The 26,617-nt window shown below is 27.4% G+C and overlaps 1 protein-coding gene across 1 annotated transcript in view; it reads left to right on the top strand.

Moving 5' to 3' along the window:
- LOC117180288 (protein phosphatase PHLPP-like protein) overlaps positions 1-26,617 on the top strand; it is a 103,607-nt gene that overhangs the window by 12,051 nt on the left and 64,939 nt on the right. Inside the window, exons 2-3 of the mRNA XM_033372702.1 lie at positions 3,257-3,414; positions 5,931-6,077. Of these exons, the coding sequence (XP_033228593.1) occupies positions 3,257-3,414; positions 5,931-6,077 (305 nt within the window). The remainder of the gene's footprint in view (positions 1-3,256; positions 3,415-5,930; positions 6,078-26,617) is intronic.

Raw genomic sequence — 26,617 nt, 5'->3', positions numbered from 1 at the left:
TAATTTAATCAAAATCCGCTAATTGGCTTACATCTGATTCTGGAGAAGATAATTATAAATTCCGGAAAAATATACGTTTCGAAAGACTGTGACAAGTGGCTATTAATTAAGAAATATAAAAACGGGATTCCCACATGGGTCGTTTCCATAAATCATGAAACAGTCAATTGTAAATTATACCTATGCGGGAAAGCTGATATTTTTCGTATGTGTTTTCTTTAATATGCGGGAGTCGCGTGAGGTGTTTGTATAAATTATCAACCATTCCAGATTGCGAACACGTAACTTCTTGCATTAACAAACTTAAAAGTTAAATAACCTACCAAGAAGGAAAACTGCTATCATAATTCTATTTTTATAGTATATGCAAAATAGTAATCAGAAATATAATTTTATGACAGGAAAATTAATTATTTATTATTGATTTTGGTCTATGGTTTGTGGAATTAGATAATAATATTCTAGCATAATATCCTTATCAGGGAGACTATTATTCAAAAAGAAGTATTAATAATTCTTGTTAAAAATTTTAATTTCATAAACCTCCGCCTCCCATATCCCCTTCACTTTTACTCTTTGCTTCCTCCACTTTCACAACTTCTTCCTCCGCTATTTTCCCTTTTCTTCTTTCCCCTAGCTAACTCTTCCTTTTCCCTAATTTTCTTTCCTAAACCTACTCATCCGCATTCATAATCATTTTCACTACTTCCCTAAATTGGATACACTTCCCCTATTTCCCCTTCCTAACTTGCCCTCAATTTCCCAATTTCCGACACTTCATGTCCCATACTTCCCATGGGAAACATTGTTTACCATCATTTCCTTTCACTTCGCCTACTATTTTTAACCCCCCTCCCTTATTCCACATCCCTCATTTCCTTTTAATTCCATCATTTCTCGATTTCCTCACCCCTTATTTTTTCCTACATTCCCTACCATCATTTCTACTCATTAAGGCTATTCTACTTGTCACTATTCCCACTTCTTCTTTGATAATTTTTCCAAAGTTCCTCTCCTTAGAAGAAAGTACAACCGATGTACGGGAACCTTCCTAATTTTCCATGACTTTTCCTACTACTGAACTCTTCATTTCTGCTTACATTTGCTTCCGGATTTCTCCTACTTTCCTAATTCTCACTTTCCCTACTTCCCTTCCATGATCCTACTCACATGCATTTCTCATCCTTTTCGCTACATGTGCTAAGTTAGAAACACTTTCACCACTTCCACTACTTCCTCTCCGTAAATTACTCCAACTTGCCTACAAATTATTTTCCATTTTCTCTTCTATCATTTCCCATTCTTTCTCCTCACTTCCTCTACTACCTTTGTATCTGCACATTTCTCTACGCCTAGTTTCCCTTACTCTCATTAATTACCTCTACTTCCCTACTCTTATTTTTGCTACTTTTTGTGCAATGACTTCCCCTAACGGACCCTTCCTTAATTTCCCCTCACTGCGATTACTTTCTTTCCCTTCATTTTTCCTACGTTGCTTAGTTCTCTTTTCCTCATTACTTCTACTTTTCCATCCCGTATTATTCTTACTTTCCTTTCCCCGGTTTTTCCTATTTTCCCTAATTTTGTCTTTTCTCGTTTCCCCTTACTTTCCCTACTTTTCTTCTATTTATTTCCCCTCGTTTTCTCTACGCCTTACTTCCCGTAATTTCCCTTTTCTTCCTTTCATGTCACCACTTTCTTCTTCTACTCCCCGAACCTTATTTTTCCTCACTTCTCCTAATTCCTCTTTCCTTATTTCCCCACGCTTCTCCTGATTCCCCTTCTCTTATTTTTTCCTAATTCTGTTACATGCTTCCGCACCCCAAATTCCCTTCACGATACTTACTGCTTTCCCTTACATTTCCCCTACTTTCCTACCCACTTATTATTTCTACTTTCTTTATCCTCATTTCCACTTATTTCTCCTACCTCCTTTCCACTTATTTTGCCTTTACTTCCCATAATTCCCTATGCCTTATTTCCCCTTACTTCGTCTAAATCTCCTTCTCTTATTTTCCCTATTATCCCCTTATTTTCCTACCTCATCTCATCAGTTACAGCCACAACCTTCATTTCCTTTACGTTACTTACTCTTTTTCCTCACATTTCTCGTACTTTCCTACACACTCATTTTCCCTACTTTCTATTTTTTATTTCTCCTTATTTCTCCCAATTCCGGTCCACTTATTTCAACCTTCACTTTCCATAATTCCCTTTTCCTTATTCCCCTTTACTCCCTCTAAATCCACTTCTCTCATTTCTCTCCCTCTTCCTAATAACCATCGATTATCCCTTACTTCTCCTTCTTGCAAAATTCTACTTTTCTTTACGTAACTTATTTCTCCTCTCCTTAATTCCCCTGCTTGACTACTTCTTACTTTCCCCACATCCACACCCATTATTTCCACTTATTTTTCCTATTTCTCGTCCTCTCATTTCGTTTCACTTTCCGTAAATCCCTTTCCTTCATTTCGCCTCTCTTTTCCTGATTCGCATCCCCTAATTCCCATCCCCTTATTTGCCCTTACTTTCCCTAATTTTCCTGCCCTAGTTGTCGCGCACTTCTCCTGCTATCTTATACCTCCTACTACTACCTTATACTCCTACTAACTTATTTTCTCTACGTTAATTCTCCTCCTCTCATTTCTCCTACTTTCCTATCCCTCACTTTCCATACTTTCGCTCCCTTGATTTCCACTTATTTTTCCTAGTTTCGTCTACCTATTTCGCCCTTTCCTTCGTCTAATTCCCTTTGCCCCATTTCCCTTTACTTCCCCTAATTTTCCTCCGCTTTTTCCCCTCAATTCCCCTTATTTCCCTCCCTTAAGTTTCCCTCACTTTTTCCTACTTCCGCAACCCTTATTTCCTTTACACTACTTACTCCTCTTCGCATTTCCCCTATTTCCTTACTTCTCAATTTTTTTCTTCCCCTTGTCTCATTTTCCTTTATTTCTCCTATTTCGCGTTCGCTTATTTCTCTCTTTACTTACCCTATTTCTCCTCCCCTCATTTTCTGTTACTACCCCTATTTCTCGTCCTCACATTTCGCCTAACTTCCCCTAGTTCCCCTGAACTGATTTCCCATTATTTCTTCTAATTCCCCTCCCTTTAATTCGCCTCACTTCCCGTCCCCTCACTTCTTTTTCGTGGAAAAGTATGTTCGAACCTTATAAACTAAATGGGCTTCTGCCCGGTGCTACAAAAGCCTAAAGAGAAGAAGATTTTTATTAAAATTGTGTTATTTTTCTGATTTCAGGCCTCCCAGTTATCATCATGTCCCAAAAAATTGGATATGAGCAATGCGGGCCTTTGCAGAATTCCAGATGGTGCTGTGGCTTTTCCTGATATTGAGGAGCTCATATTAGGACAAAACCAACTGTCCAATAACAATAGTAATTTATCTTTGCTTCAAAGGTTCGTAAAATCAGATGAAAAGTTTATCAAACTAAAAAAAACACGTGGTTTGTTTCGGGGGGAAGTGGCAATCTAGTGTCAAACAATAGTGAAAAATTACAGGAAAAGTAGAAAAACGGGTCAAATGTGGAGGGGGGGGGCGGTATTATATTTCCAGTAGAGGAAAATAAACTCTTATATATCGCCCTTACTGAAATTTTAACTTGATTTGGAATGAAATTAAGAAGAAGAGAATTCGTTTACTAAAATTTTTTATTTTAATTAAAAAAAAAAATTTTATTAAAAATAAGACAAAAAAACATTTCATTACATATGATTTATAAAATATAAAACAACTTCCAGTAATGCAAATTTTTTAATTTTCAACCACAACAAAATTGTTAAGGTAGTTGTGCCAAAAGTCAGATATCTGGAAAAATAGTCTGTCCATGATCATAAGAATTAAAATGTTGTACCTGGTGTCATTTCAAATGAAAAACATTATTTTTTATTAAAAATTTTAAAATTTACAACAACAAATAATTGTATCCATGTTTTTTGCAACTGAATTTTTTCTGACCGTCGCTTCTTACCACTTTTCGAAAAATGATTGCATTTTGTTAAATTATGGCTTATTTTTTCCAAGAAAACATTCTCCTCAAATTTATTGTTTTTAATTTTGAAAGTAAATTTGCCTATGGCTTTTATGGCTTTTTCTGTGCCTAGAACCATTTTATAGAACCATTATAGAACTATTTTTTTAGGAAAAAATAAAAAATATATAGATTAAGATTATTTAGTTATTTTGAAAATTGGTAACAGTAAAGTTGTAGAGAATATTTTTCCGAAATACGTGTGATGTGATTTATTAAAATGTAATAATTTTTTAAAAATTGGTCAAAGCGAAGGGCAGAAATGGTGCAATTACAAAAAACATGGCTTAAATTAATGTTTTTTGTGAATTTTAATATTTTTCATAAAAAATCATTTTTTTATTCGAAATGACATCAGTTATAATATTTTGATTCTTAAAATCATTTTGAAAAAAAAACTATTTTTTCGGATATCGGGCTTTTAGCACGACAACTACCTTAAGTCTTACAGGAAAGAAAATTCTGGCAAATTATAACATTAAGGCAGAAATAATTTGTAATACAAAATAAAAGTTCCGGAAAACTATTGATTTTTTAGGCTTCATTGTCTATTTGCTTGAGGGTTATATAAATATAATTTTCCTACGTTTTTCGATATAACTCAAACAAATTTTTGAAAATTTCAGACGTGTCGAAAAATAATCAAGAAACTTTCTGATATTTTAGTAGAAAAATTTTAGTCAGCTTAAGAGATACTTAAGACTTATGACAGCTTGAAAAAATCAATTTTGTTCATAAACTTTGGAAAATTTCTAAATATTTTACAATTGTATCAAATTATTCCTAAAATTGTCTTTAAATCTTTTATATTCTTCTCTGACAATTTTTAAAATCTTTTAAAATGTTTTTAATTCTTTCTTAAATATTTTCTTAAGATAAATTTTTTAAAATAATCAATTATTTACAATTTCCCCAGAAATCTTAACACATTTTTTCTAATTTCTGGGAAACTTTCAAAATCCTTAAAATTCTTCCGAGTTTATAGTTTCTAATTTTCAAAAATCTAAATTTTTTAAATATGTTGAAATCCTGTAACTTCAAAATATTTGTGTATATTTTCAACACTTTTAAATATCTCTTAAATTTATTCGAATTTTTTCTAAAAATTTTTTAGCTTGCAAATTAAAAAAATTTTACTTGAAAATCTTCTACGTGTCTTTCCAAAATGTATGTAAATTATTTTAAACCTTTTAAAATCATTTAAAAGATTTTTTTTTAAATTACTTTAACAAAATAAAAAATCTTGAAAAGTTTTCACATGCAAATTGAAAAATAAGTCTTAAAATCTTCCAGATTCTTATTCAACATACATTTTTAAATCTTTACAGCTTCAAATTAATCTTTTTAAATAATACGGAAGTCATCAAAATTTAACCAGAAATTTTATTGTTTGCAAAGGTAATTTTTTTATGGAGCATTGCACCCACAACTAGGGGTCAAAACTTAAATTAAAAGACTAATATTCATTATATTAATAAGGCATTATTATTATTTTTATCAAATGATTGGTGAACCCAGAAATAATTTTAGACACATCTGTAACATAACTGCACTGACTCAATTTAAAAAAACTTGTTTATTTGAATAAATTCCAATAAAACGTTCTTAATTTAAAATACATTTTCCTGGAAATTTATTTTAATAAATAAGACAGAAGAATGGGAAAGAAGGAAATAGAAAAAAATAACTAAAAAAGATTTCAATTGTTTTTTAGCATTTCATCGAAATATTAAGTACAGAATATTTTTCAAGTGACTATGAAAGAATGATTAACAATTTAAATTTTTCTTTTAGAAAGGAATTTGTTTATTTTAAATTATTCATTTAAGATAGGATTGTAAATAAAATAATGGATATAAAATAAATTAACATTCTACCCTACAGATTTCCAAAACTTAGAGCGATTTTCCTGGAAAGAAATAAACTTCAGAAAATTCCATGGGAGTTACTGGAGCTTAATAATCTAAGCATTCTCAATCTTTCGGACAATCAGATTGAAGAAATCCCACCAGAAATTTGTGAACTTGTCAAGTAAGTAAACTTTTAAAATCAAATTTTTAAGTTATTTGAACCGTTTAAGCTCCTTTCCAAATAAAAAAATCCTTTCTTTTTTGCTTTTATTCGCCTTTCTTTATTTTTATCTTTTTCGATAAAATTAATTAAACTTTAAAAATTTTACAAATTAAAAAAATATAGGAAATTAGGGATATCTTCGTTCTGCTGAAAAATAAAAATTATGAATTATGAAAAATTCCAAAATAAAAAATTCCCGAAATTTGAAATTATCGAAAAAACATTCGAAATGCTTCAATAATGAAATTTAAATATCCATTTTCGAGCAAAAATTTCAATCAGATTTAAGAACCCTCAACCAAAAAATTAAATTTTAATAAAAAAAAATTATTTTTTTTTTAATTTTTAAGAAAGTAGTTCAACTTTAAAACCTAGTTGTTTAATTTTTAACTTAAAAAAAATTGTTAACAAACAAAAGCAAACAAAAATTTGTATGTTCAGCCGAAAAAAATTTTTTAACAAAATTCGAGAATTCTCATCCAAAAAGTTGAATTGCCAACTAAAAAAGATGAATTTTTTAATAAAAATAATAATTTATTACCGAAAAAGGCGAATTTTGAATAAGATTTAAGAATCCTGGAATAAAAAATTATATTTTGAAGAATGAAAGAAAATTTGTTTATTTTTAAATAAAGTACTTCCACTTTAAAAGCTACCTGTTTAATTTTTAACTGAAAAAAAACTAACTTTTTTAACCAAATTCAAGAATTTTCAACCAAAAAGTTGAGTTTTCAACTAAAAAAGATGAATTTTTAAATAAAAAAATTAATTTAATACCAAAAAAGACAAATTCCCAAAATAATTCTAGAATTCTCCAATAAACAGTGAAATTCTCAACCAAAAAGTTGAATTTTCAACTAAAAATGATGAATTTTCAAATTACAATTTTAATTTTCTACCGAAAAAATTGGTTACCAAAATTCAAGAATCCTGAACCAGAAAGTGGAATTTGCAACTAAAAAAGATGAATTTTTACACAAAAATAATAATTTTTCATAATTTATAATTTATTTTTAAACCAAAAGATTAACATACTACAAAAAGATGTATTTTCCAGTAAAGTTCAAGAATTCTCAACCGAAAAGTTACATTTTTAAGAAAGTAGTTCAACTCTAAAACCTAGTTGCTTAATTTTCAACCGAAAAAAATTTTTTTAACCAAATTTGAAGAATGCTTAACCAAAAAGTTGAATTTTCAACTAAAAATGATGAATTTTCGAACAAAAATTTTATTTTTTTACCAAAAATTTTTTTTTAACAAAATTCAAGAATTCTCAACCAAAAAGTTGAATTTTCTACTAAAAAAGATGAATTTTTTAACAACAAAATTAATTTAATACCAAAAAAGGCGAATTTTTACTATAATTCAAGAATTCTCAACCAAACAGTTCAATTTTCAAGCAAAAATTATGAATTTTCAAACAAACATTTGAATTTTGTGTCGAAAAAAAATTTGTCAACAAAATTCAAGATCTCTCAACCAAACTGTTGAATTTTCAACTAAAAATTATGAATTTTCAAACAAAAATTTTAATTTTCTCCGCAAAAAAATTTGTCACCAAAATTTAAGAATTCTGAACCAAAAAGTTGAATTTTTAACTAAAAATAATAATATATTACCAAAAAAGACGAATTTTCAATAAAATTTAAGAATGCGCAATTATAAAATTTAAGAATGCGCAATTAAAAAATTAAATTTTGAAGAATGAAAGAATTTTTCTTTATTTTTAAATAAAGTAGTTCAACTTCAAAACCTACCGTTTTAATTTTTAACTGAAAAAGCAACACTTCTTTAAAAAATTCAAGAATTCTCAACCAAAAAGTCGAATTTTCAACTAAAAAAGATTAACTTTTAACCAACAAAATTAATTTAATTCCAAAAAAGACGAATTTTGAATATAATTTAAGAATTCTCAAACAAAAAAATGAATTTTCAACCAAACAATTGAATTTTCAACTAAGAATGATAAATTTTTTTTTAATTTTAATTTTCTAATGTAACAAAAATTTTTTAACGAAACTCAAGAATTCTAAACCAAAAAGTTGAAGTATAAAAAAGTGATTTTCAGAGTAAGTGTTGCAATATGCTTAATAGAATTTTATGGGACAGTCAATCCGGGTGTTATTAAATTTTCAAACTAAGAAATGTGAAGTTTTAACTAAAAATGGAATCTTTTACAAAAAAAAAAACAAATTTTATACCAAATATTTTTTTGTACTAAACTATTGATCTTTCAAAACAAAAAACGACTTTTTAACAGAACAGTTAATTTTAAAAAAGAATTGAATTTTTAGTTGAAAAAAATAAACAATTTCAGCCAAAAATGGAATAGATAAGTTTTCAATTACCAAAGTAAGTTTTCAACAACAAAAAAGGATTTTTCAATTAAACAATTCAATTTTCAACCAAAAAGATGACTTTTTTACTAAAATTTCGAATCTTCAACCACAAAATTCATTTTTGAGAAAGTAGTTCAACTTTAAAACTTAGTTATTAAATTTTTAACAACAAAAAATGAGTTTTTAAACAAAAAGATTACTTTTCCACAGAAAAAATAAATTTTTAACAGAAATTAAGAATTCTCAATAATCAAATTAATGTGAACTCCTATTAGAAACAAGAAGCCAACGACCAAATTTGGACCACAAAGAACAAACAAAAACAAAAAAAATCCTATTTTCATCTGAAAAATTTGAAAAATATTAAACAACAAAAATTAATTTTCGGACAAAAATAAAGAAGAATTCTCAACCATAAAGTTAACTTTTTAACTAAAAAAGATTAATTTTTAAACAGAAAGATTAATATACTACAAAAAAAGACGGATTTTCAATAAAATTGAAGAATTCTCAATTGAAAAGTTAAAATTTAAAAAAAAAAAGAATTTTTTAGTTTTTAGGAAAGTAGTTTAACTTTAAAACCCAGTTTTTTAATTTTTCAACCAAAAAATTTATGGATTTGAACAATACAGTTTTGAGAATTTAAGTAAAATTGAATTTTTTTAAATTTATCCATTTTGATTATTTCTAAATTTCTCAATTTATCTGTTTTCTTTCATTCATTTCGAAAATTAAAGCAATATTATGAGTCATTATATCAAAATGAAAAAGATTTATCTTCATCCGTAAAATAGATTAGGGCAATTTTAAAATTATCGCTTTTTTTGTCACGTTTGCTGGTTTATCATTGTGGGCGGAGAACAGCAATTTATGTCTCACAAAATAAAACGACCGACTCTTAAATAAAGGTTTAAACAAAAATTATGGTCATTGAAGGTAAAATTTAGTGCAATTTAACTTATTAAAAAGATTTATTAAAAATTTATTAAAAATTGTAATTAAATTGTCAATCATTAATAAATCATCTTATTTATTATGACCAATAAGGGATCCTCCATAAGCTACATTTAAAATTGAAAGGAGGGGGAGGTCACGCCAAAAAATACTCTCCTCTTCCAAAAAAATGCAGTTAAAAAAAAATTTTTTTTCAAAAAATTTCCCCTTTTCCTCGATGTTTGATTTTTTGATTTAATTTTTGTTTTGGTTAAAAATCCTACTCTTTGGATGACTTTTTTCTGGACTAAAAATTTAATTGTATTATATCTCGTCAAAAATTTATCTTTTCTATTCCAAAAATGCAACTATTTGGTTGAAAATTAAATTTTGAATCAAAAATCGATCTTCACAATTCTATTTCAAAAATTCACGGTCTTTGGTTGAATTTAACTGTGTTTTTTTTATCTTAAATTGAATTTTTTTGGTTAAAATATGGGGAGAAAAAATTCACTATTTTATTAAAAAATGGTCTTTTTTAATTTAATTTACCTGATGGTAAATTAATTTCTTTTTTTATTAATTTCTAAAATGTAAATGTATCTATTTTATTTTTTCTTGAAAGCTTATCTTTTTTAGTCAAATTTACAATTAAAGTGAGTTAAATAATTAACTAAAGTTAACTACATAAATTTTTTAAACAAGTTATTATTATAATTAATAATATTGAACTCGAATAATTCTAGAAAGTTGCGGCTTCTTCTGAAATTTTTACCCCTTTTTTTAGTGAAGTAATAAATAATTCAAGTTAACATACATAGTTTCTTAAACAATTTATAATTGTTTATAAGTATCTTTTCTTAAATAAATGCTCAAAACTTGCCACTTTTTCTGAATTTTTCAACTTTTTGTCCACTGTTCACTTAGTCAAGTAATAATTAATAGAAATTAACAAACATGCTTATTTAAATAATTGATTATTGTTCGAAACTATCTTCTCTTAGAGTAATGCTAGAAAGTTTTAAATAGAATTATACTTATTTTATTAAAATATTTTTTGTTTAAACAATTATTTTTGGTCAACTTAAATAATGAATGTGTTACTCCAAGTTAAAAATGGACAAATAGTTCAAATTTTCAGGAAAAACCGAGACTTTCTACATTTTAGCGAAGACAATATTATTAACAATAATAATAAATTGTTTAAACAAATATTTTCATTATATTGAATTAAATATCGACTTAACCCAAGTCAAAAGTGGAAAAAAGTTAACAATTTTATAAAAATCCGCAATTTTTAGAATTATTGAAAGAGAATATTATGAAAAATAATAATAAATTTTTTAAATAATTATGTTTATCAAGAATAATTAGCTATTACCTCAGGCTAATTGAAAATTGGACAAAAAGTAGACAGTTTAGAAAAAACTTTGACTTTATATCATTATTCTAAGAGAGAATGCCTAAAACAATCATAAATTGTTTATACAATTATGTTTTTTAACATCAATTAAATATAACCTTTCTCTAATTGAAAATTGGATAAAAAATGATACATTTTTTAAAAAATCGCGACTTTCTATCTTTATTATAAGAGAAAATTGCTGAAAACATTCACAAATTGTTTAAACAATTTACACCAAATTTACTACTACATATAATTATCACTATAAGGTGATATGTTATGTATAGAAACAATTTGCTTTTTAAATATTGCAAAAAATTATGTTAATTCTTGTGAAACTGAATTAATTATTTAGGATGAAATTGTTAAAAACAATAATTATTATTTTTTCTAGTCATTTTTGTTTGAAATAATGAATAAAAGTCAAGGTTTTTTTCTAAATTGTCTACTTTTTGTCCAATCTTCCATTAGCGTGAGGTAATAGTTAATAATGCTTAACAAATATAATTATTTAAACAATTTATTTGTTATTGTTCATAATATTCTCTTTTAATAATGCTAAGAATTGCAGATTTTTCTGAAATTTTTAACTTCTTGTCCACTTTTGACTTAGGTTAAGTTGATATTTAATTCAACTTAGTAAAAATAATTATTTAAGCAAATTATTATTGTTTTTAGCTACCTTCTATATTAATACTAGATAATTAAATTTTTTCCGAAATTTTGAACTTTTCGTCCACTTTTCAATTAGAGTGGATTAGTAATGAATTCAACTTAAAAAAATGGTTTAAACAGTTTAATATTGTTTATAATAATATTCTCTTTACTTAAAATTGTTTAAACTTATCTTCTCTCCGATAATGCTCAAAAGTTTAGGTTTTTTCTGAAATCTTTAACTTCGCTTTTCATTTTTAGTTATGAACAAATACTGAATAAACATTAGAGAGAGTCATATTTTAAACGATTTCTTGCTTTAAATTTTCTATTAGTATCATTATAAATATTAATATTCTTGAAGTATTTACTAGGTTTTTTTTCTTCAAAATAATAATATTATTTAAGGGACGGTAGTTATAAACAATAATAGATTGTTCAAGCAACTATGTTTTTAAACTTGAATTTTTTATTACTTTAGTAAGTAAAAACTAAGTAAAAAGTTAAATTTTTTAGAAGAAACCGCAACTATTTACCATTGGTAGAATAAGATAGTTGTAAATAATAATAGTTTGTTCCAATAATTATTTTTGCTAAATTGAATTAATTATTAACTTACGCCAAGTGAAAAGTAAACAACAGTTGAAAATTTCAGGAAAACCGCAACTTTCTCGCATTATTCAAATTGCATATTATCAACAATAATTGTAAATTGTTTAAACATTTCTTTTCGCAACAATAATTAAACATCACCTCACTCTACTGGAAATTCCGGCAAAAAGTAAAAAATTTGTGAAGAAACCGCGATGTTTCATTTTTATGGTAAAATAAAATGGTTAGAAACAGTAATAAATTGTTTAAAAGATTTCAAAAATATATATTTATCAGTATAAAGTAGTATTTTATGTATTAGAAGCAATTTGCATTAAAATAAAAGCGAAAAATCATAATTAGAGCCAAAAACTTGCAAATCCTATTTTTATACTTATGGGGGTTTTTTGGGATCCCATAAAAACAGACTTATGGAGGTAGTATCTAAAAACTAATATTTTTAAATATTCTATGGCTAATTTTGATAAGAAATTTCGATTTTCAACTCGATTTAGCTGATATTTACGATGCTGAATAAAATTTACAAAAAATTCTTTTTATTTCTTATGGTAAATAAGGTAAACTGGCCATTACTGGTACAACGGAAAAAGTATGTCAAATACTGGGACAATAATAAATGTCTTTGAAAATCTTTTATATTCCATAATAAATCATAAAAGTAAAAATTTTCTAGTATTTTTGAAGTTCCTTTGAATTTATTACCACTATTTATTTTTGTTCTGAAAAATTATACATCTAGTAAAAAATAACAAAAAATGAATATTTTAATGTCCCGCATTTGGAAAAATTTGATTTTCTATCAAATTGTTTATTTTTAAAATAAAATACTCATTTTCTACAAAAAAGATTAACTCTAATATAAAAATATAATCGTTGATATTTCAACGAAAAAATGTTTTAATGATAAATTAAAAATTTTAAACCATTAAGAACAAATTTAATTCACCCAAATTTTTCACCCAAATAGTTCGAATTGTAACCAAAAGAGATAAAATTTCTACCAAAAGAGATTGTTTGTCAAACAAATAAGATTTTTGATTAAAAAAAGAAAAAATATTTTTTAAACCAAGCAGTTGCATTTTTGCCAAAAAATATGAAAACTATAATTTAAAATATAAACTTTCGAACCGAAAAGACGAATTTTCAACAAAATAGTTGAGATATTAATCAAAAAGATTTTGCAGTTAATGAAGGTTTTAACCAAATAATAAAATTTTCATCCAAAAAATAATTTGAATTGTTTGAATATTTTTTTCAATTTATGTACTAGTTTTAATTAAGATGAATACAACATTGAAATTTGCAACCAAACAATTGAATTTGGGAGTAAATTGATAATATTAATTTTAATAATATTTATCAAATATGGCCAAAATTGAGGTTAGAATTGGAGGTTTCCATAAACTACTTTGAACAACTTCTGTAGAATAAATAATCAACTGAACAGAAAACGTTGAGCTTACAAGGAATATTTTTTATATTAATTAACTAATTTCATAATATCTTTTTGTTTTGTTAAGAAAAAAGGTGAACATGTTGATATGAATTTTATTTAAAAATAAAGAAAAATGAATTCGTTATCTTGCCCCCCTATTGGGCGATCAGAATATTTTCAAAAATATCCATTTATATTAATTGACTATAAAATTAATCATTTATTTTCTGTTCTAATTGATCAAATAATGTATGAGTCACTTATTATAACGGTTTTTGAAAAAAAATTATAATTCGCCATTTTATAATTGTGCTTATATGGGTTAGTTTTTCGTAACTCTCCCAGGAATGGCCGGTTTACCTTACGTGTTAAGCTTTACTGGGCTTGCGCCAACACTAAACTTAATTTTTTTTTGAAAAAAAAATTTTTTCATTTAAAAAGCGGATTTATTTTTGTGTGAATTCGATCAAATTTCCTGGCGAAATGCATTAAAATTCGAAAAAAAGATTTTCCATTGATATTTTGTACCACCTTATACCCGCGCAGAAATTTCGATCTGGCCCCGATCGGGACCAGACCAGTTCAGATCGGGTTCTGATCGGGAATCCTGGTCGGGGCCAGATCGCGGATGAAACACAAGCCCAGATCGGGGCCAGGTCGGGACACCCGATTGGTGCCCCATCAGTGCCCGATCGGTACACGATCAGTCTCATTATAATCCATTCGTGAATTTCACGAATGGAGATTTAATATAAGTAAACTCGAAACTATCGAATGGTCCTCTCCTTTCGAAAGCCAACTTAATATATTCAATTTCCAATTAAGTTATTTTAATTTAAAATTAAAGTACGACATGCACGAAAGAAGAGGTTTCATACAACAAAATTTAATTAGACTTTTGAAGAAAGTAAGATTATTTTAGATGGTATTAGTTTTGAGGAAAAGGTTAGCCTTTTATGAAAAAATGGATGATACACAGAAATATTTTAATTAACAATTTTAACTTCTTGAAAAAAAATTTTGCCTAAAAAAATTCTTAACAAATTAAAAAAACTTTTTTCGCAAAAGGTTCCCTACAACTTGACATTTTCGAATGCTTTCAAAGAAATTCAGCGGGAAATAACCTATGATTTACGATTTATTAACATTTTACTGTAAAGAAGTTCAATTTTCTGTCAATTGCATTACTTCTTGAGAAATTCGAGAAGGTGGTTGTAGATAATATTTTTGCCGAAAAACTTAGCTATCATTTATTATATGGTTTTATTTTTTCAAGTCTGTTGAGAAGTAATGTAGCCCAAACAACTTTCAAACAAAAATTAAAAGTTTTGAATTAAATATTTCTGGTTATTTTAAATATTATTTAAAGAATATGCATTTATTTCATTTCTATTATTAATTATTAATTTCGACCTAATGGACATTTTTATAAGTTGAAATGTCATTCTTTATAATAAAAAAGAAAAATAACTTTGTTTAGCATTTTAAACTTCGCGCGAAATCAATTAGATGCCGAATGCGACGCATGCGCAGTTGAGTAACTAGCTCTTGTTGGAATCCCGACACAGTTGGCATTTTGCATTTTGATTATACTACTTGATTCTGAAATTCATGTTATAAAAATTTGTCCTTAATGTATGTCTGTAATGAATTTATTATTAATACAGAATCAAAATTTCAATAACAGAATCGATTGTTTCACATATTTTATTCTCATAATCTAAAAACATTACAATTTTGTGTATACTGCAATCCATTTCTTGTCAATAGATTTGATAATTCTAACTCTATATTAAATCGAAAAATCTTGAGTTATTAAATAATAATTGAAAACAAAAGAACTTGATAAATTTCATCATATAATAATATTTGACTCATCTAATGATAAATATACTAATTTTACCTGAAACAATTTAATTAATTATTAATGTATTTGAGGTTAGTTTTCAATGAGTCGGCAGAGTGTAATTACTTATTCTCATCTTCCTGGCACTATCAGAAAACATCTAGCAGCACTAGTTCTGCAAGTGCATAGAGATGGCGTTTCAGTAGGTAATCGGTCTGGCCCGGTCAGGCCCAGGTATGAGCCACATAGTTCTACCGATCAGGGCCAGATCGGGAAATCCGATCGGGGCCACATCGGTATTAAGTTTTAAATCGGGCGATTTCTGCACGGGTAGCCATTGTTAAAGTAGTTTATGGATCACTCCTAAATTGCAGATATGATAAAATCCATTGCTGCAAGAATATATTTTCACTCTGACGGTAGAATTTCATTGAAAAAGAACAATTTTATTACTCCAGAGGAGCTTACAATTTATAGTCTACTGGTATACCTCATATCCTATACACGAGTCGACATGGCTCTATTGAGTATAATTTAGGACAAAGTTATATTCCTGATTTGAATTATTATGTCATCTCAGTGCCCATAACTAGATTTACTCGTTGCAAGTTGACTGTAAATTTATCCTGTTTAATATTAATTACGAATAAAACTTTTTGGGCTCAAAAAGCTCTTTGTTGGAATCAGAGATGGGTAGCAACATGTTAGAAGTAAAAAAGTTGCTAAAAAGTTACATTATTCGTTACTTTTAAGGTACTTTCATTACTATTTATAAGTTACCCGAAAGTCATTTAATTTTTTTTTATAAATTTCCGGAAATTTATCGGAATTTTCGGTCATTTATGGTAATTACCCAGGTTTTAATGGTAACTTACCATAAATTACATTTTACAGGTAAATACGGTGAGTTATCATAAATTACCCAACATTCAATTGAAAAATGTTTATAAATTTTCGGAAATGTTCCGTCATTTATACCATTTTTATAAATTGCTGGAAATTTATTAAATTTTGTCGTAATTTATGGTCATATTACCAGGGATTTATGGCAACTTACGATACACAAAATTCAACTTAAAAATTTCTAATAATTTCTGGAAATGTTCAGAAATTTCCGGACATTTTCGACAATTAATGATACTTTTACAGATGAATATGATAACTCTTAAATTACCCAAAATTCAATTTTAAACATTTTTTATGAATTACCGGAAATTCATGAAACTTCGTGGCAATTTATCGTAATATCATAGGTCATTTATGTTGAATTACCATAAAGTACCAAAAATTCAATTTAAAAATGTCTAAAGTTCCGTACATTTATGGAAATTTTCTATCATTTATGGTGATTTCACAGGTTTATATGGTAACTTACCATAAATTACCAAAAATTCAATTTAAAAATATCTCAATTTCCTTAAAATAACGGAACTTTTCGGTAATCTATGGTATATTTATTTATAGTTACACATGATAAAATACCATAAATTACCCCAAATTTACTTTGTAACATTTTTATGAATTTCTGGAAAGTAATTAATTTTTTTGGTCATTTATGGTGAAATTAAAGGTTATTTATGGCGAATTACAATTAAGTGCCCAAAATTCAATATAAAAGTGTCTATAAATTTCCGAAAATTTATGAAAATTATCGGTCATTTATGCTAATTTTACAGGTTAAATTACCCAAAATTCAATTTGAATCATTTTTATAAATTTCTGAAAATTTAAAGAAATTTTCGGGCACTAGTTTTCAGTTTATAGGTAAATACCGTGACTTGTTATAAATTACCCAAAATTCCATTGTAATAATTTTTATAAATTGCCGAAAATTTATGAAAATTTTTGGCAATTTATAATAATATAACAAGAAATTTATGGTAAATTATTATAAAGTTCCCAAAATTCAATTTAAAAATGTCGATAAATTTTTGGAAATTTATGGCAATTTTGGGTAATTTATGGTAATTTTACAAGTTTATATAGTAACTTACCATAAATTATCTAAAATTCAACGTAAAACATTTTGATAAATTTCCGAAAATTTATGGAAATTTTCAGTCATCAGTTTCAATTTTACAGGCAAATACGGTGACTCACCATAAATTACCCGAAATTCAATTTTAAAATATCTAAATTAACGGATATTTACGGAACTTTTCGGTCATTTATGGTAATTTTGCAGGTAAATATAGTAAATTACCATAAATTACTTAAAATTCAATTTGAAACATTTTTATAAAATTCCGGAAGTTACGAGATTTTTTCATTAATTTATCGTAAATTGCCATAAATTGCCTAAAATTCAATTTTAAAAAGTTTATATAAATTTCGGAAATTTATTGAAATTTCGCGTAATTTATGATGATTTTCCAAGTAAATATAGAAACATTACCCAAAATTCCATTCTAACTGTTTTTATAAATTGCCGGAAATTTAGGACATTTTGTGGTAATTTATGGTAATATTACCAGTGATCCAAGGAAACTTACGATACTTTAAATTTAATTTGAACATTTCTATTAATTCCTGCAAATGTTCAGAAATTTCCTGAAATTTTCGGAAATTGATGATACTTGACAGGTAAATATGATAACTTACTATAAATTACACAAAATTCAATTTTAAAGATTTTTATAAATTCCGAAATTACGTGATTTTTTTCAAACTTTTAGGTGTCTTCAATTCATTTAAATTTATCTTTTATTCACTTAGATTCTTCTACGTTCACTTAATTTCACTAAATTAATGAATTTAAAAAAAAAATTAAATTTTTATCAAATTTATTTTGAAGACTTTAAAACTCGGCTTGAATTTTAGGTATTTTATATAATTCTATTGAATTCCATTAAATTTTTCTAACCTAATTTTTATATTTACTGAATTAAATTAATGTTTTCATATTTTCGATTGTTTTTAATTCACTTGAGTTTCTTTTTAATTCATCTGGAATTTTTATTAATTTCATCGGCTTCTTCACACGTCTCTTCATTTTTCAAAACGCACTTCAACTTTACTACAATTGAAAGAATTTTTCTAATTTATTTGAATTATTTCAAAACTAACTTTAATTATTTTGAAGGTTTGTGAATAGAATTCTTTTGAATTATTTTACATTCCAAAGAACACTGGTTACATTACTATTTCTTACTAGTGAATTTTATTGACTTTTTGGGTTTTAATAGATCACCTTTTCACATTTTTAAAACAAATTATGCTGCTGTTAAATCAAAAAAAAATTATAATAAAAATATTATCAGATTAGAATTTTGTTCTTTAAATATCATTGTTTAGGGAAAATAAAAAATTAGTCAGGGAAACATCAGGGAAAATTCAGGGAATTTTGAAATTGAAATTTTTCGGCCACGTTGAATCTTATTAAATGATGTGTTCAGAATTTGCTTTACATTCAACATAATCGTTTGGTTGATTTCAAACAAGAACTTGGTTAATTTAAAAAAATGTTTGTTGATCAGATCACAAATTTTGTTCTTATAACCAGTTTTGTTCTTGAATTAACCAAGTTGTATATTTGCTTAAATCAACTAAAAATTTTTGATCGATCAACCAAATGTTTTGTTATCCATATCATAAGCAAATTCGATGTTTGTGCCAAAAAAATTTTGTTAATTCGATAAAAAAATTTTTTGCGGGTGTAGAAACAATATCTATTTGACAAAGTCTTTGTTTAATATTGATAAAGCTAAATATATCGAAAACTGTAAAATAAAAGCATAAAAATTAATTTTTCTATTTCGAAAACTAGTTACATTTCTTGGTATAGGTGTGTATATGTATCGATCATTCAATGGGATAGTGCCGAGTAAGTACGAAAAAAGTCGTGTAATTACTGCGCTGATTACAAGAGTTTGGAAAACTACTTTCCAGTTGAGACGACGATACTGACAAGTTTCAAAGGAGTAAGGAGGAAATTGGAGGAACTACGGTGTGAACACCGACATAGCTATACATAAACTTTTTTATTTTGTTTTATTTCTCTACCTCTTTTCTGCCATTCCCCACACGCGAGAGTTTTAAACGGGTTTCGTAGGCTATTAGGACGTTAATTAAATGGTTCAACATTGCCCCTCAAATACCTTTTCCTCTCCTAGCCTCCTCATTTCACCTCCTTCCCCTGTCCTTCCATAATTCCCTCCTTTAACCATCCTAGTAACCCCTCTGCTCCCCACTATTCTTCTTACCCCCCTCACTTTCCCTCACTCCCCTACTTTCGCTTTTTTCTCTTTCATCAACCCCTACTCCTCCCTCTGATTCCATCACTCCTACCACTCCTACCCCTCTTCTCTTCCCCCTGCCCTTTTCGTACCATCCTATTTCTCCGGTCATCGCACCAAATCCCTCACCTCACTTTTTCTACCTCTCTAGCTTCCCCAATCCTCGCTTCTATTGCTTTCTCTACTTTCCCTCCCTTCACACACTTTCCTTCCCATCTCCCTTACACTCCTCTCTATACTCCAATCACCTTATTCTCATTTATTTACTTCCCTTGCTGTCCCTCCCCTTACTTTCTATACCTCTTCTACTTCATATCTATGGCCCCTCTCATCATTTCTCCTACCATTCATACTTTCCATTCACTTACTTCCCATACCTTTCATATTTCGTGACCCTCCGCTCACTTCTCCTATCCCTCGTACTTCCCCTCTCCTTGCTGTCTCTTTCTTATCCTACTTTCCCATCACTTTCTCGACTTATCCCTCCTCTATTTTTCTTACTTGTAATATGTTCCCTTTCATCGCCACCTACTCTCCCTCCCTTTAGTTCCTCTACATCCATTTCTTGCCCTCCCCCTAACTTCATGCACCACTCCTATCCATAGTATCTTTTTCATTCGAAAAAATGTTCTCAAAACTCGAATTAATAATTCTGAAAAAAAGTAAACATTTTACTTTGTGGTAAATCACTGGTAATTGTATCATACAAAGTTTGTTGTGTTTTTATACAGTTTCTTATACAAGTTTTATAGAATAATTGTTGTTATTTTAAATTCCAGCAATAATATTTTCTAACTTTTAACACTAAAAACAATATTTGATAATTGTGTCTTTAATAAATGGATAATATTTGCTAAAGAAACATTTTTTTAATTGTTTAAATTATGAAATTGTCTAGTTCGGCATTTTTACTTTTTGGCCATTTATAATTTCGACAATTTTATTATTCGTGAATTTGGATCGACTGAAAATTCCCGAAAAATAAAATTCCAAACACTGTAAAATTCTTGAATAATGAAATTTCTAAATCACAAAATTCCTGAATTGTCAAATTTCCCGAATAATAAAATTCACGACAGTTTATAATATTACCGAATTGGAAAATTCCCAAATAATAGAATTCCCTGCAGAAAACTGCCGAATTATAAAATCTCCGAATTGGAAAATTTTGGAATTGTAAAATTCGTGAAATTGAACAATTATAATTTTTTTATAACTATATTTCATTAATTACAAATACATTATTAAATTTTTGTAAATTAGTTTTAATGTTTGAGTTCGAGAATTTTCCAATTCGGTATTTTTATTTTATGGAAATTTTTTTATTCGGGAATTTTAAACTGTCGAGAATTTTATTTTTCGGGATTTTGCCTTCGTCCCGTAAATGTCACAGTGTGGAGAATTTTATTATTTGGGATATTTCAATCGTCCAACTCGAAATTTATCATTTTACATTCAAATTTTTAAAAAATATTTTTTAAATGTATTTTTTTTAATGCTAAAATTTAAATTAAAAAAAATGTTTTTACAAGGAGGTTATGGAAAAATGATTTGGATATATTGTGCCAAAAAGTTTTAGATCTCAAAAAAAATACATCTTTTTTTTATTTTATTTTATTACTGAAACAACCCTGCTCAAGAAAAATAAAAAAGGGGAAACAAAAAAAAGTAGTGTATTTTAAAAACAGTGGGCTTTTCAATTTTACTTGTGAACTAGATAAAAAATATATGTAAATTACTATTTTCGATCCTTAAAAACCGATTTTCCTTTGTTTTTGATTAGTTTAATTCAAAATTTATCAAACAAAATTTTTATTTCTTTAAATCCCTAATGGAAAACCATTTACAAAATTAAAAAAAAAACTGTAAATATTTTCACAGGAAACTACAATTAAATACAATAAATGAAAAAGAACAGTAGATATTATATATATTATTCAGACGAATTTTATAATTTTTTAAAATTTTGTTGCTAGCTGTGTTGCATATTGTTATACTTTATTATAGTTATAATTTTTAATAATATAGTAAAAGAATTTGCAATGCTAAGATGAAAATAAACATATTTTTTAAGCTTAGGATGACAAATTTAAAATGTAATAATCCCTAATACAAAATCGAACAAGTTTAAGTTTCACAAATTTTCTGTAAATTTTGTTGTAATTTATTGCACTTATTGTTACATTCTTGTAAAAATAGTTTTGATTTTTCTTATTTATTTGCAAAAAAATTTTCATCAGGCTTAAGAGAACAATTTGATTTTTTTCAAATTAATTTAGTAAGTTATATTTCCCATGGAGTCTTTTTGTAAGTTAAATGAAAAATGCCTACCGATTTCAAAGATTATGAACAATTTTAATATAAATTTTGTTTTCACCGTTTTTTGAATTTTTCTCAAGAAGAGTTTTCCAATTAAAAAAAAATTAACAAAAAAATATGATTTTTATTTATAACATTTTTTTATCAAAACAAAATGTTACGCAGTAGCTTTTTAAGTAAAAATAAAAGCATATAACACAAGACTCTTTTATTTACTGATATTTTCATTTTTAACTAGGCTCTAATGTTTAGCGTATTTATTTTTAAATTATATATAATTTTTCTAATCAAATATATTCACATCTGAATACGGAAGCGAACTGTGATTATTTTAAAGCACATAGACAATTAATGAAGTGAAAAATAAATTGGAACTAATCCAGAACGATCATCAAATAATAAATTCGGTAATTCGTCATATTTTTAAACAACGTGAGAATAATTTGATAATGGTGCACTGCTCTAAATTAAAGTAGTCGTTTTAATTTTAAGTGATAATATTTTTAAATAAAATATAACTGATTTCGAATGATTATTTAATAATTAATTCATTTTAAAAATTAGTTCCATGTAAGTAATTCAATCGGTTTACTCCTAAAATAAACTTCTGTTATAGTTTAATAATAAATCTAAAGTCGAAAACGAATTTATTTGTTCAAAATCAAGGAATTAATTTTTTTACAGAAATCACATTTTTTAGTAGAAAAATGTCTTTGATAACTTTGAATGACACTTAATACTGCAAAATATGATAATTATTTATAATATATTTTTCATTTTTGTAAAATTCTATCATTTCTATCCTAAAATTTGCAAACTTTCATTTCATTTTCAACGTACAAAATCGTCTGGTTTTTTAAATTATTTTAAATCGTAGAATATCAAATTCAAAAACTTGATCATTAAGGCAATAATTACTGAAATTCGAATCTTAAGAATGAGAAGCTTTTGTAACTAGAAATTACAAACTAAATTATTTTTACTTGAAAGTGTTCCAAAATATTGAAGATCTCAAACTTACATTTAAAAAAAAATTTTGAATTAATAGGCTTGAAATTGTGCAATTTCAAAAATTAAAAACATAGCGATATTATTTTGTATTTTTCATTTCATTTTTTATGTTCAATGTAAAATCTTAAAATTGTCCGATTTTAAGTTTATGGTAAAAAAACTGAGTAATTTAAATTGAAAAATATTTCATTGGAAAATTTCAACAATGAATAATAATCATAAATGCTGTGTTACAATTAAAAGGATTTGCAAGCACAAAATTAAAAATTGTGTTGTTAACAATCAAGATCGATAAAAATTAAACGATTAACTTATTATTGATGTTGCTTAAATTATATTATTTATTTACTTAAAAAATTTTTTTATAATGTCAACAAGTATAATCGTAAGAGGTATTTTCTTTATTTTAATAATTTTTTTTATCCAAATTTTTTGCAATGTAACATAAAAATTTGGGCTATTACAAATTTTTCTATTATTGACGAGCACCGTGAGCGCCAAAAAGAAAAGTTGTAATTTTTTTCGTCACATTTGTTTATTTATAAAAAAATTGAAAAACTAAGTAAAAAATCAGACTCGACCTTTTTTGAAATCCTATGGCTTTTTTTGAAATTTTTTGTTTCCAATCGGTCAATATTTCCAGGCTCTGCGTAAGGGCCGGAGATGGTACTGTTAGCTAGGGAATCGATGAAAAATAGAAGTTATTGAAGAAATTAATTAGAAAGGAGAAGTAGAGGAAGAAAAGGAACCCGAGTGGTAAGAAATTCTAAAGGATAAGGAAAGTGTTTGGAGCAGATAGGTGTGATAATCAGAGAAGTAGGATAGATAGGAGAAGTTAGGATAATGACAGGGGAGGTAGGAGAGGTAGGAGAGGTAGGAGAACTAGACAAAGTGAGAGGATTATGTGGCGATGGGTTGGTAAGTAGGGAAAGTAGTAGAAGTGTTGAGAAATGAGGGCTGGGGAATGGAAGTAAGAAAAGGGCACTCTTAGCTAAAAAGCGAGGACAGGAGAAAGTTTTAGAAAAATAAATTTGAAAAGAGAGGTAGAGGAAGCAGAGGAAACCGAGGGTGAGAAATTATTATGTGTAAGGGTAAGGGTTGGAGCAGGTAGGGATGACAACAAGGAAATTAGGATAGGTAGGAGAAGTGGGGGTGATGGAGAGGAGGTAGGAGAGGAAAGAGAATTGTAGAAAGTTAAAGAAGTAGATAGCGCTGAGAAGCTAATTAGGCAAAATTGTTAAAAAAGATGGGAAGTGAGCGCTGGGCAATTGAAGCAGGAAAAGGGCATTATTACTCGGAAAAGCGAGAACAGGGGGAAGTATTGGAAGAATAACTTGGAAAGGAGTAGAGGAAACAAGAAAAAACGAAAACTGGGGAAGTATGAGGGGTAATAGAAGTGGGGGGATCGGATATGGGTGGTGGTAAGGGAAGTAGAAGAGTTTCATGAAGGGAAGGTGATGAGAGGGGTTGTAGGAGAGCTAGGAGAAGTAGGAGAACTAAAGAAAGTGAGAGGTGTAGAGTGCGATAAGAAGGAGAGTAGAGAAAGTAGTGGAAGGCTAGTGAGTGAGGTCTGAGGAAGAAAAGCAGGCGAAGGGTACTATTAGCTGGAAAAGCTAGGATATGTGGAGGTATTGCAGGTATAAGTTGGAAAGAAGTAGAAAAAGAAAGATAAAATGTGAGTTGGGGATGTATCAGGGGTAAGTGAAGTACAGGGAGTAGGTAGGGGCGATGATAAGGGAAGAAGGAGTGGTACGAGAAGTTATGGTGTTTAGAGGGGAGATGGGAGAGGTAGAAGAGTTAGAAAAAGCAAGAGAAGTAGGGAGCGATGAGAAGGAAAATAGGGAGAATAGTAGAAGGGTTGGGAAATGAGGGCTGTGGAAGAGAAGCAGAAGAAGAGGAATGTTAGCTGAAGAATTAAGGAGAGGGTTAACTATTGAAGGAATAGGTTGTAAAGGAAAAGTAGAGGAAGCAACAGAAAACGATGGGTGGGAAAGTGTGAGGGGTAAGGGAAGTGTAGAAATCCTCTAGGCAGAGTTGAGACACAATCTCACACATACTCACAGACTTTTCACCGCGCATTGCTATTAGTCCGGAACCAGAAGTCCTCATAAAGGGCGCAAAGTGTAAAATAGGTTTAGAAATAAGAAAAAATGTCCGGAACAAAACTTACTTTACCCAAAAAGACGAATTTTGAAAAAAACACCTAAATTTTCAACTAAAAAAGGTAACTTTTAAACAAAAAATCGAATAGTTAAATTTTCATTTAAACGAATTAGTATTTTCAACCGAAATTTTTTTTTTTAAAACAAATTACATAAATTTTTAAGCAAGAAAAGTGAACTTTCAAATAAAATGATGAATTTTCAATCAAAAAAATTACTTTTAACCAAGTAGGTGAGTTTTCATCCAAGAACATGATTTTTTACCAAAAGATACGATTTTTCAACAAATTACATGCATTATTGACTAAAAAGGATCAATTATCTGCCGAAAAAGTCAAGGTGAACTATTAAATTTTCAGTAAAAAGATTCATTTTCAACCGATAATGATGAATTTTCAACGAAATAGTTCAATGTTAAACTAAAGAATATAAATTAAAAATAAATTTCTTATAAAACTATAAATCTTCAAGAAAAGGGGTGAATTCTTGACGCAATAGATGATTTATTAACCAAAAAGATGTATTTTAGACTAAAAAGATCAATTTGTACCATAAATGTGAATTTTTTCGACGAAAATTATAAATCTTGAACCCAAAAAACGAATTTTTTAACAAATAGTTAAATTTCTAACCATAAAAATAAATTTGCAACCAAGAAGAATATTTTTCCATGAAAAAGACGAATTTTTAAAAAAATAAATAAATTTTCAGTGACAGAAATTGATGTTTAACAAAAATGATGAATCTCTCACCGAACAAATTAATTTTTTAACCGAAATATAGAATTCTTAACTAAAAAGTTGAATTTTTAACAAAATAGATCAATTTTTAGCTAAGAATATTAATTTTATACCCTAAAGGGACGATTTTTCAATCACGAAAATTAATTTTCTGCAAAAAAATCGACAAAATACATTAATTTTCAATTAAATAGTTTAAATTTCAATTGAAACAAAAAGTAATTTTTAAACAAAAATCGAATAGACAAAGAAGATTGATTTTCTACGAAAAAAAGTCAAATTTTCAACCAAAATGATGAACTTTCAACCATGAAAATTAATTTTTTACAAAATACATTAATTTTTAACCAAATATCTAAATGTTCAACTAAAAAAAGATTTTCAGCTCAAAATTAAATATGTTAATTTTTAGTTATGGAAATGATTTTCAACCAACAAACCAAGAGTTTTCAACCTAATGGTTCTTTTTTTTTAAAATAAAAAATAAATTTATTTTTAAAAAAAGTTTCCACGGTATAATTGGATTTTCAAGCAAAGAAATACATTTTCAATCAACAATATTAATGTTTTACTAAAAAGAAAATTTTTAACTAAATATGTATAGAAATTTGCAGAAATATAGGTGAATTTTCCAATTTTAAATCGATTATGAAATAGTTGAATATTCAGTTTAAAAAAATGATTACAATAAAAGAAGACGAATTTTCAACAAGTAAATCAATTTTCTATCAAAGAAATTCATTTTCAACCAAAATGATTAATCTTTTACCAGAAAAAATAATTTTTCAACAACGAACATGAACTTTC

The sequence above is a fragment of the Belonocnema kinseyi genome, chromosome 9, assembly GCF_010883055.1.
Source record: "Belonocnema kinseyi isolate 2016_QV_RU_SX_M_011 chromosome 9, B_treatae_v1, whole genome shotgun sequence".
NCBI classification, from domain to species: domain Eukaryota; kingdom Metazoa; phylum Arthropoda; class Insecta; order Hymenoptera; family Cynipidae; genus Belonocnema; species Belonocnema kinseyi.
The sequence above is the reverse complement of the archived record's forward strand: the minus strand, read 5'-3'. Positions and strand labels throughout refer to the sequence as shown.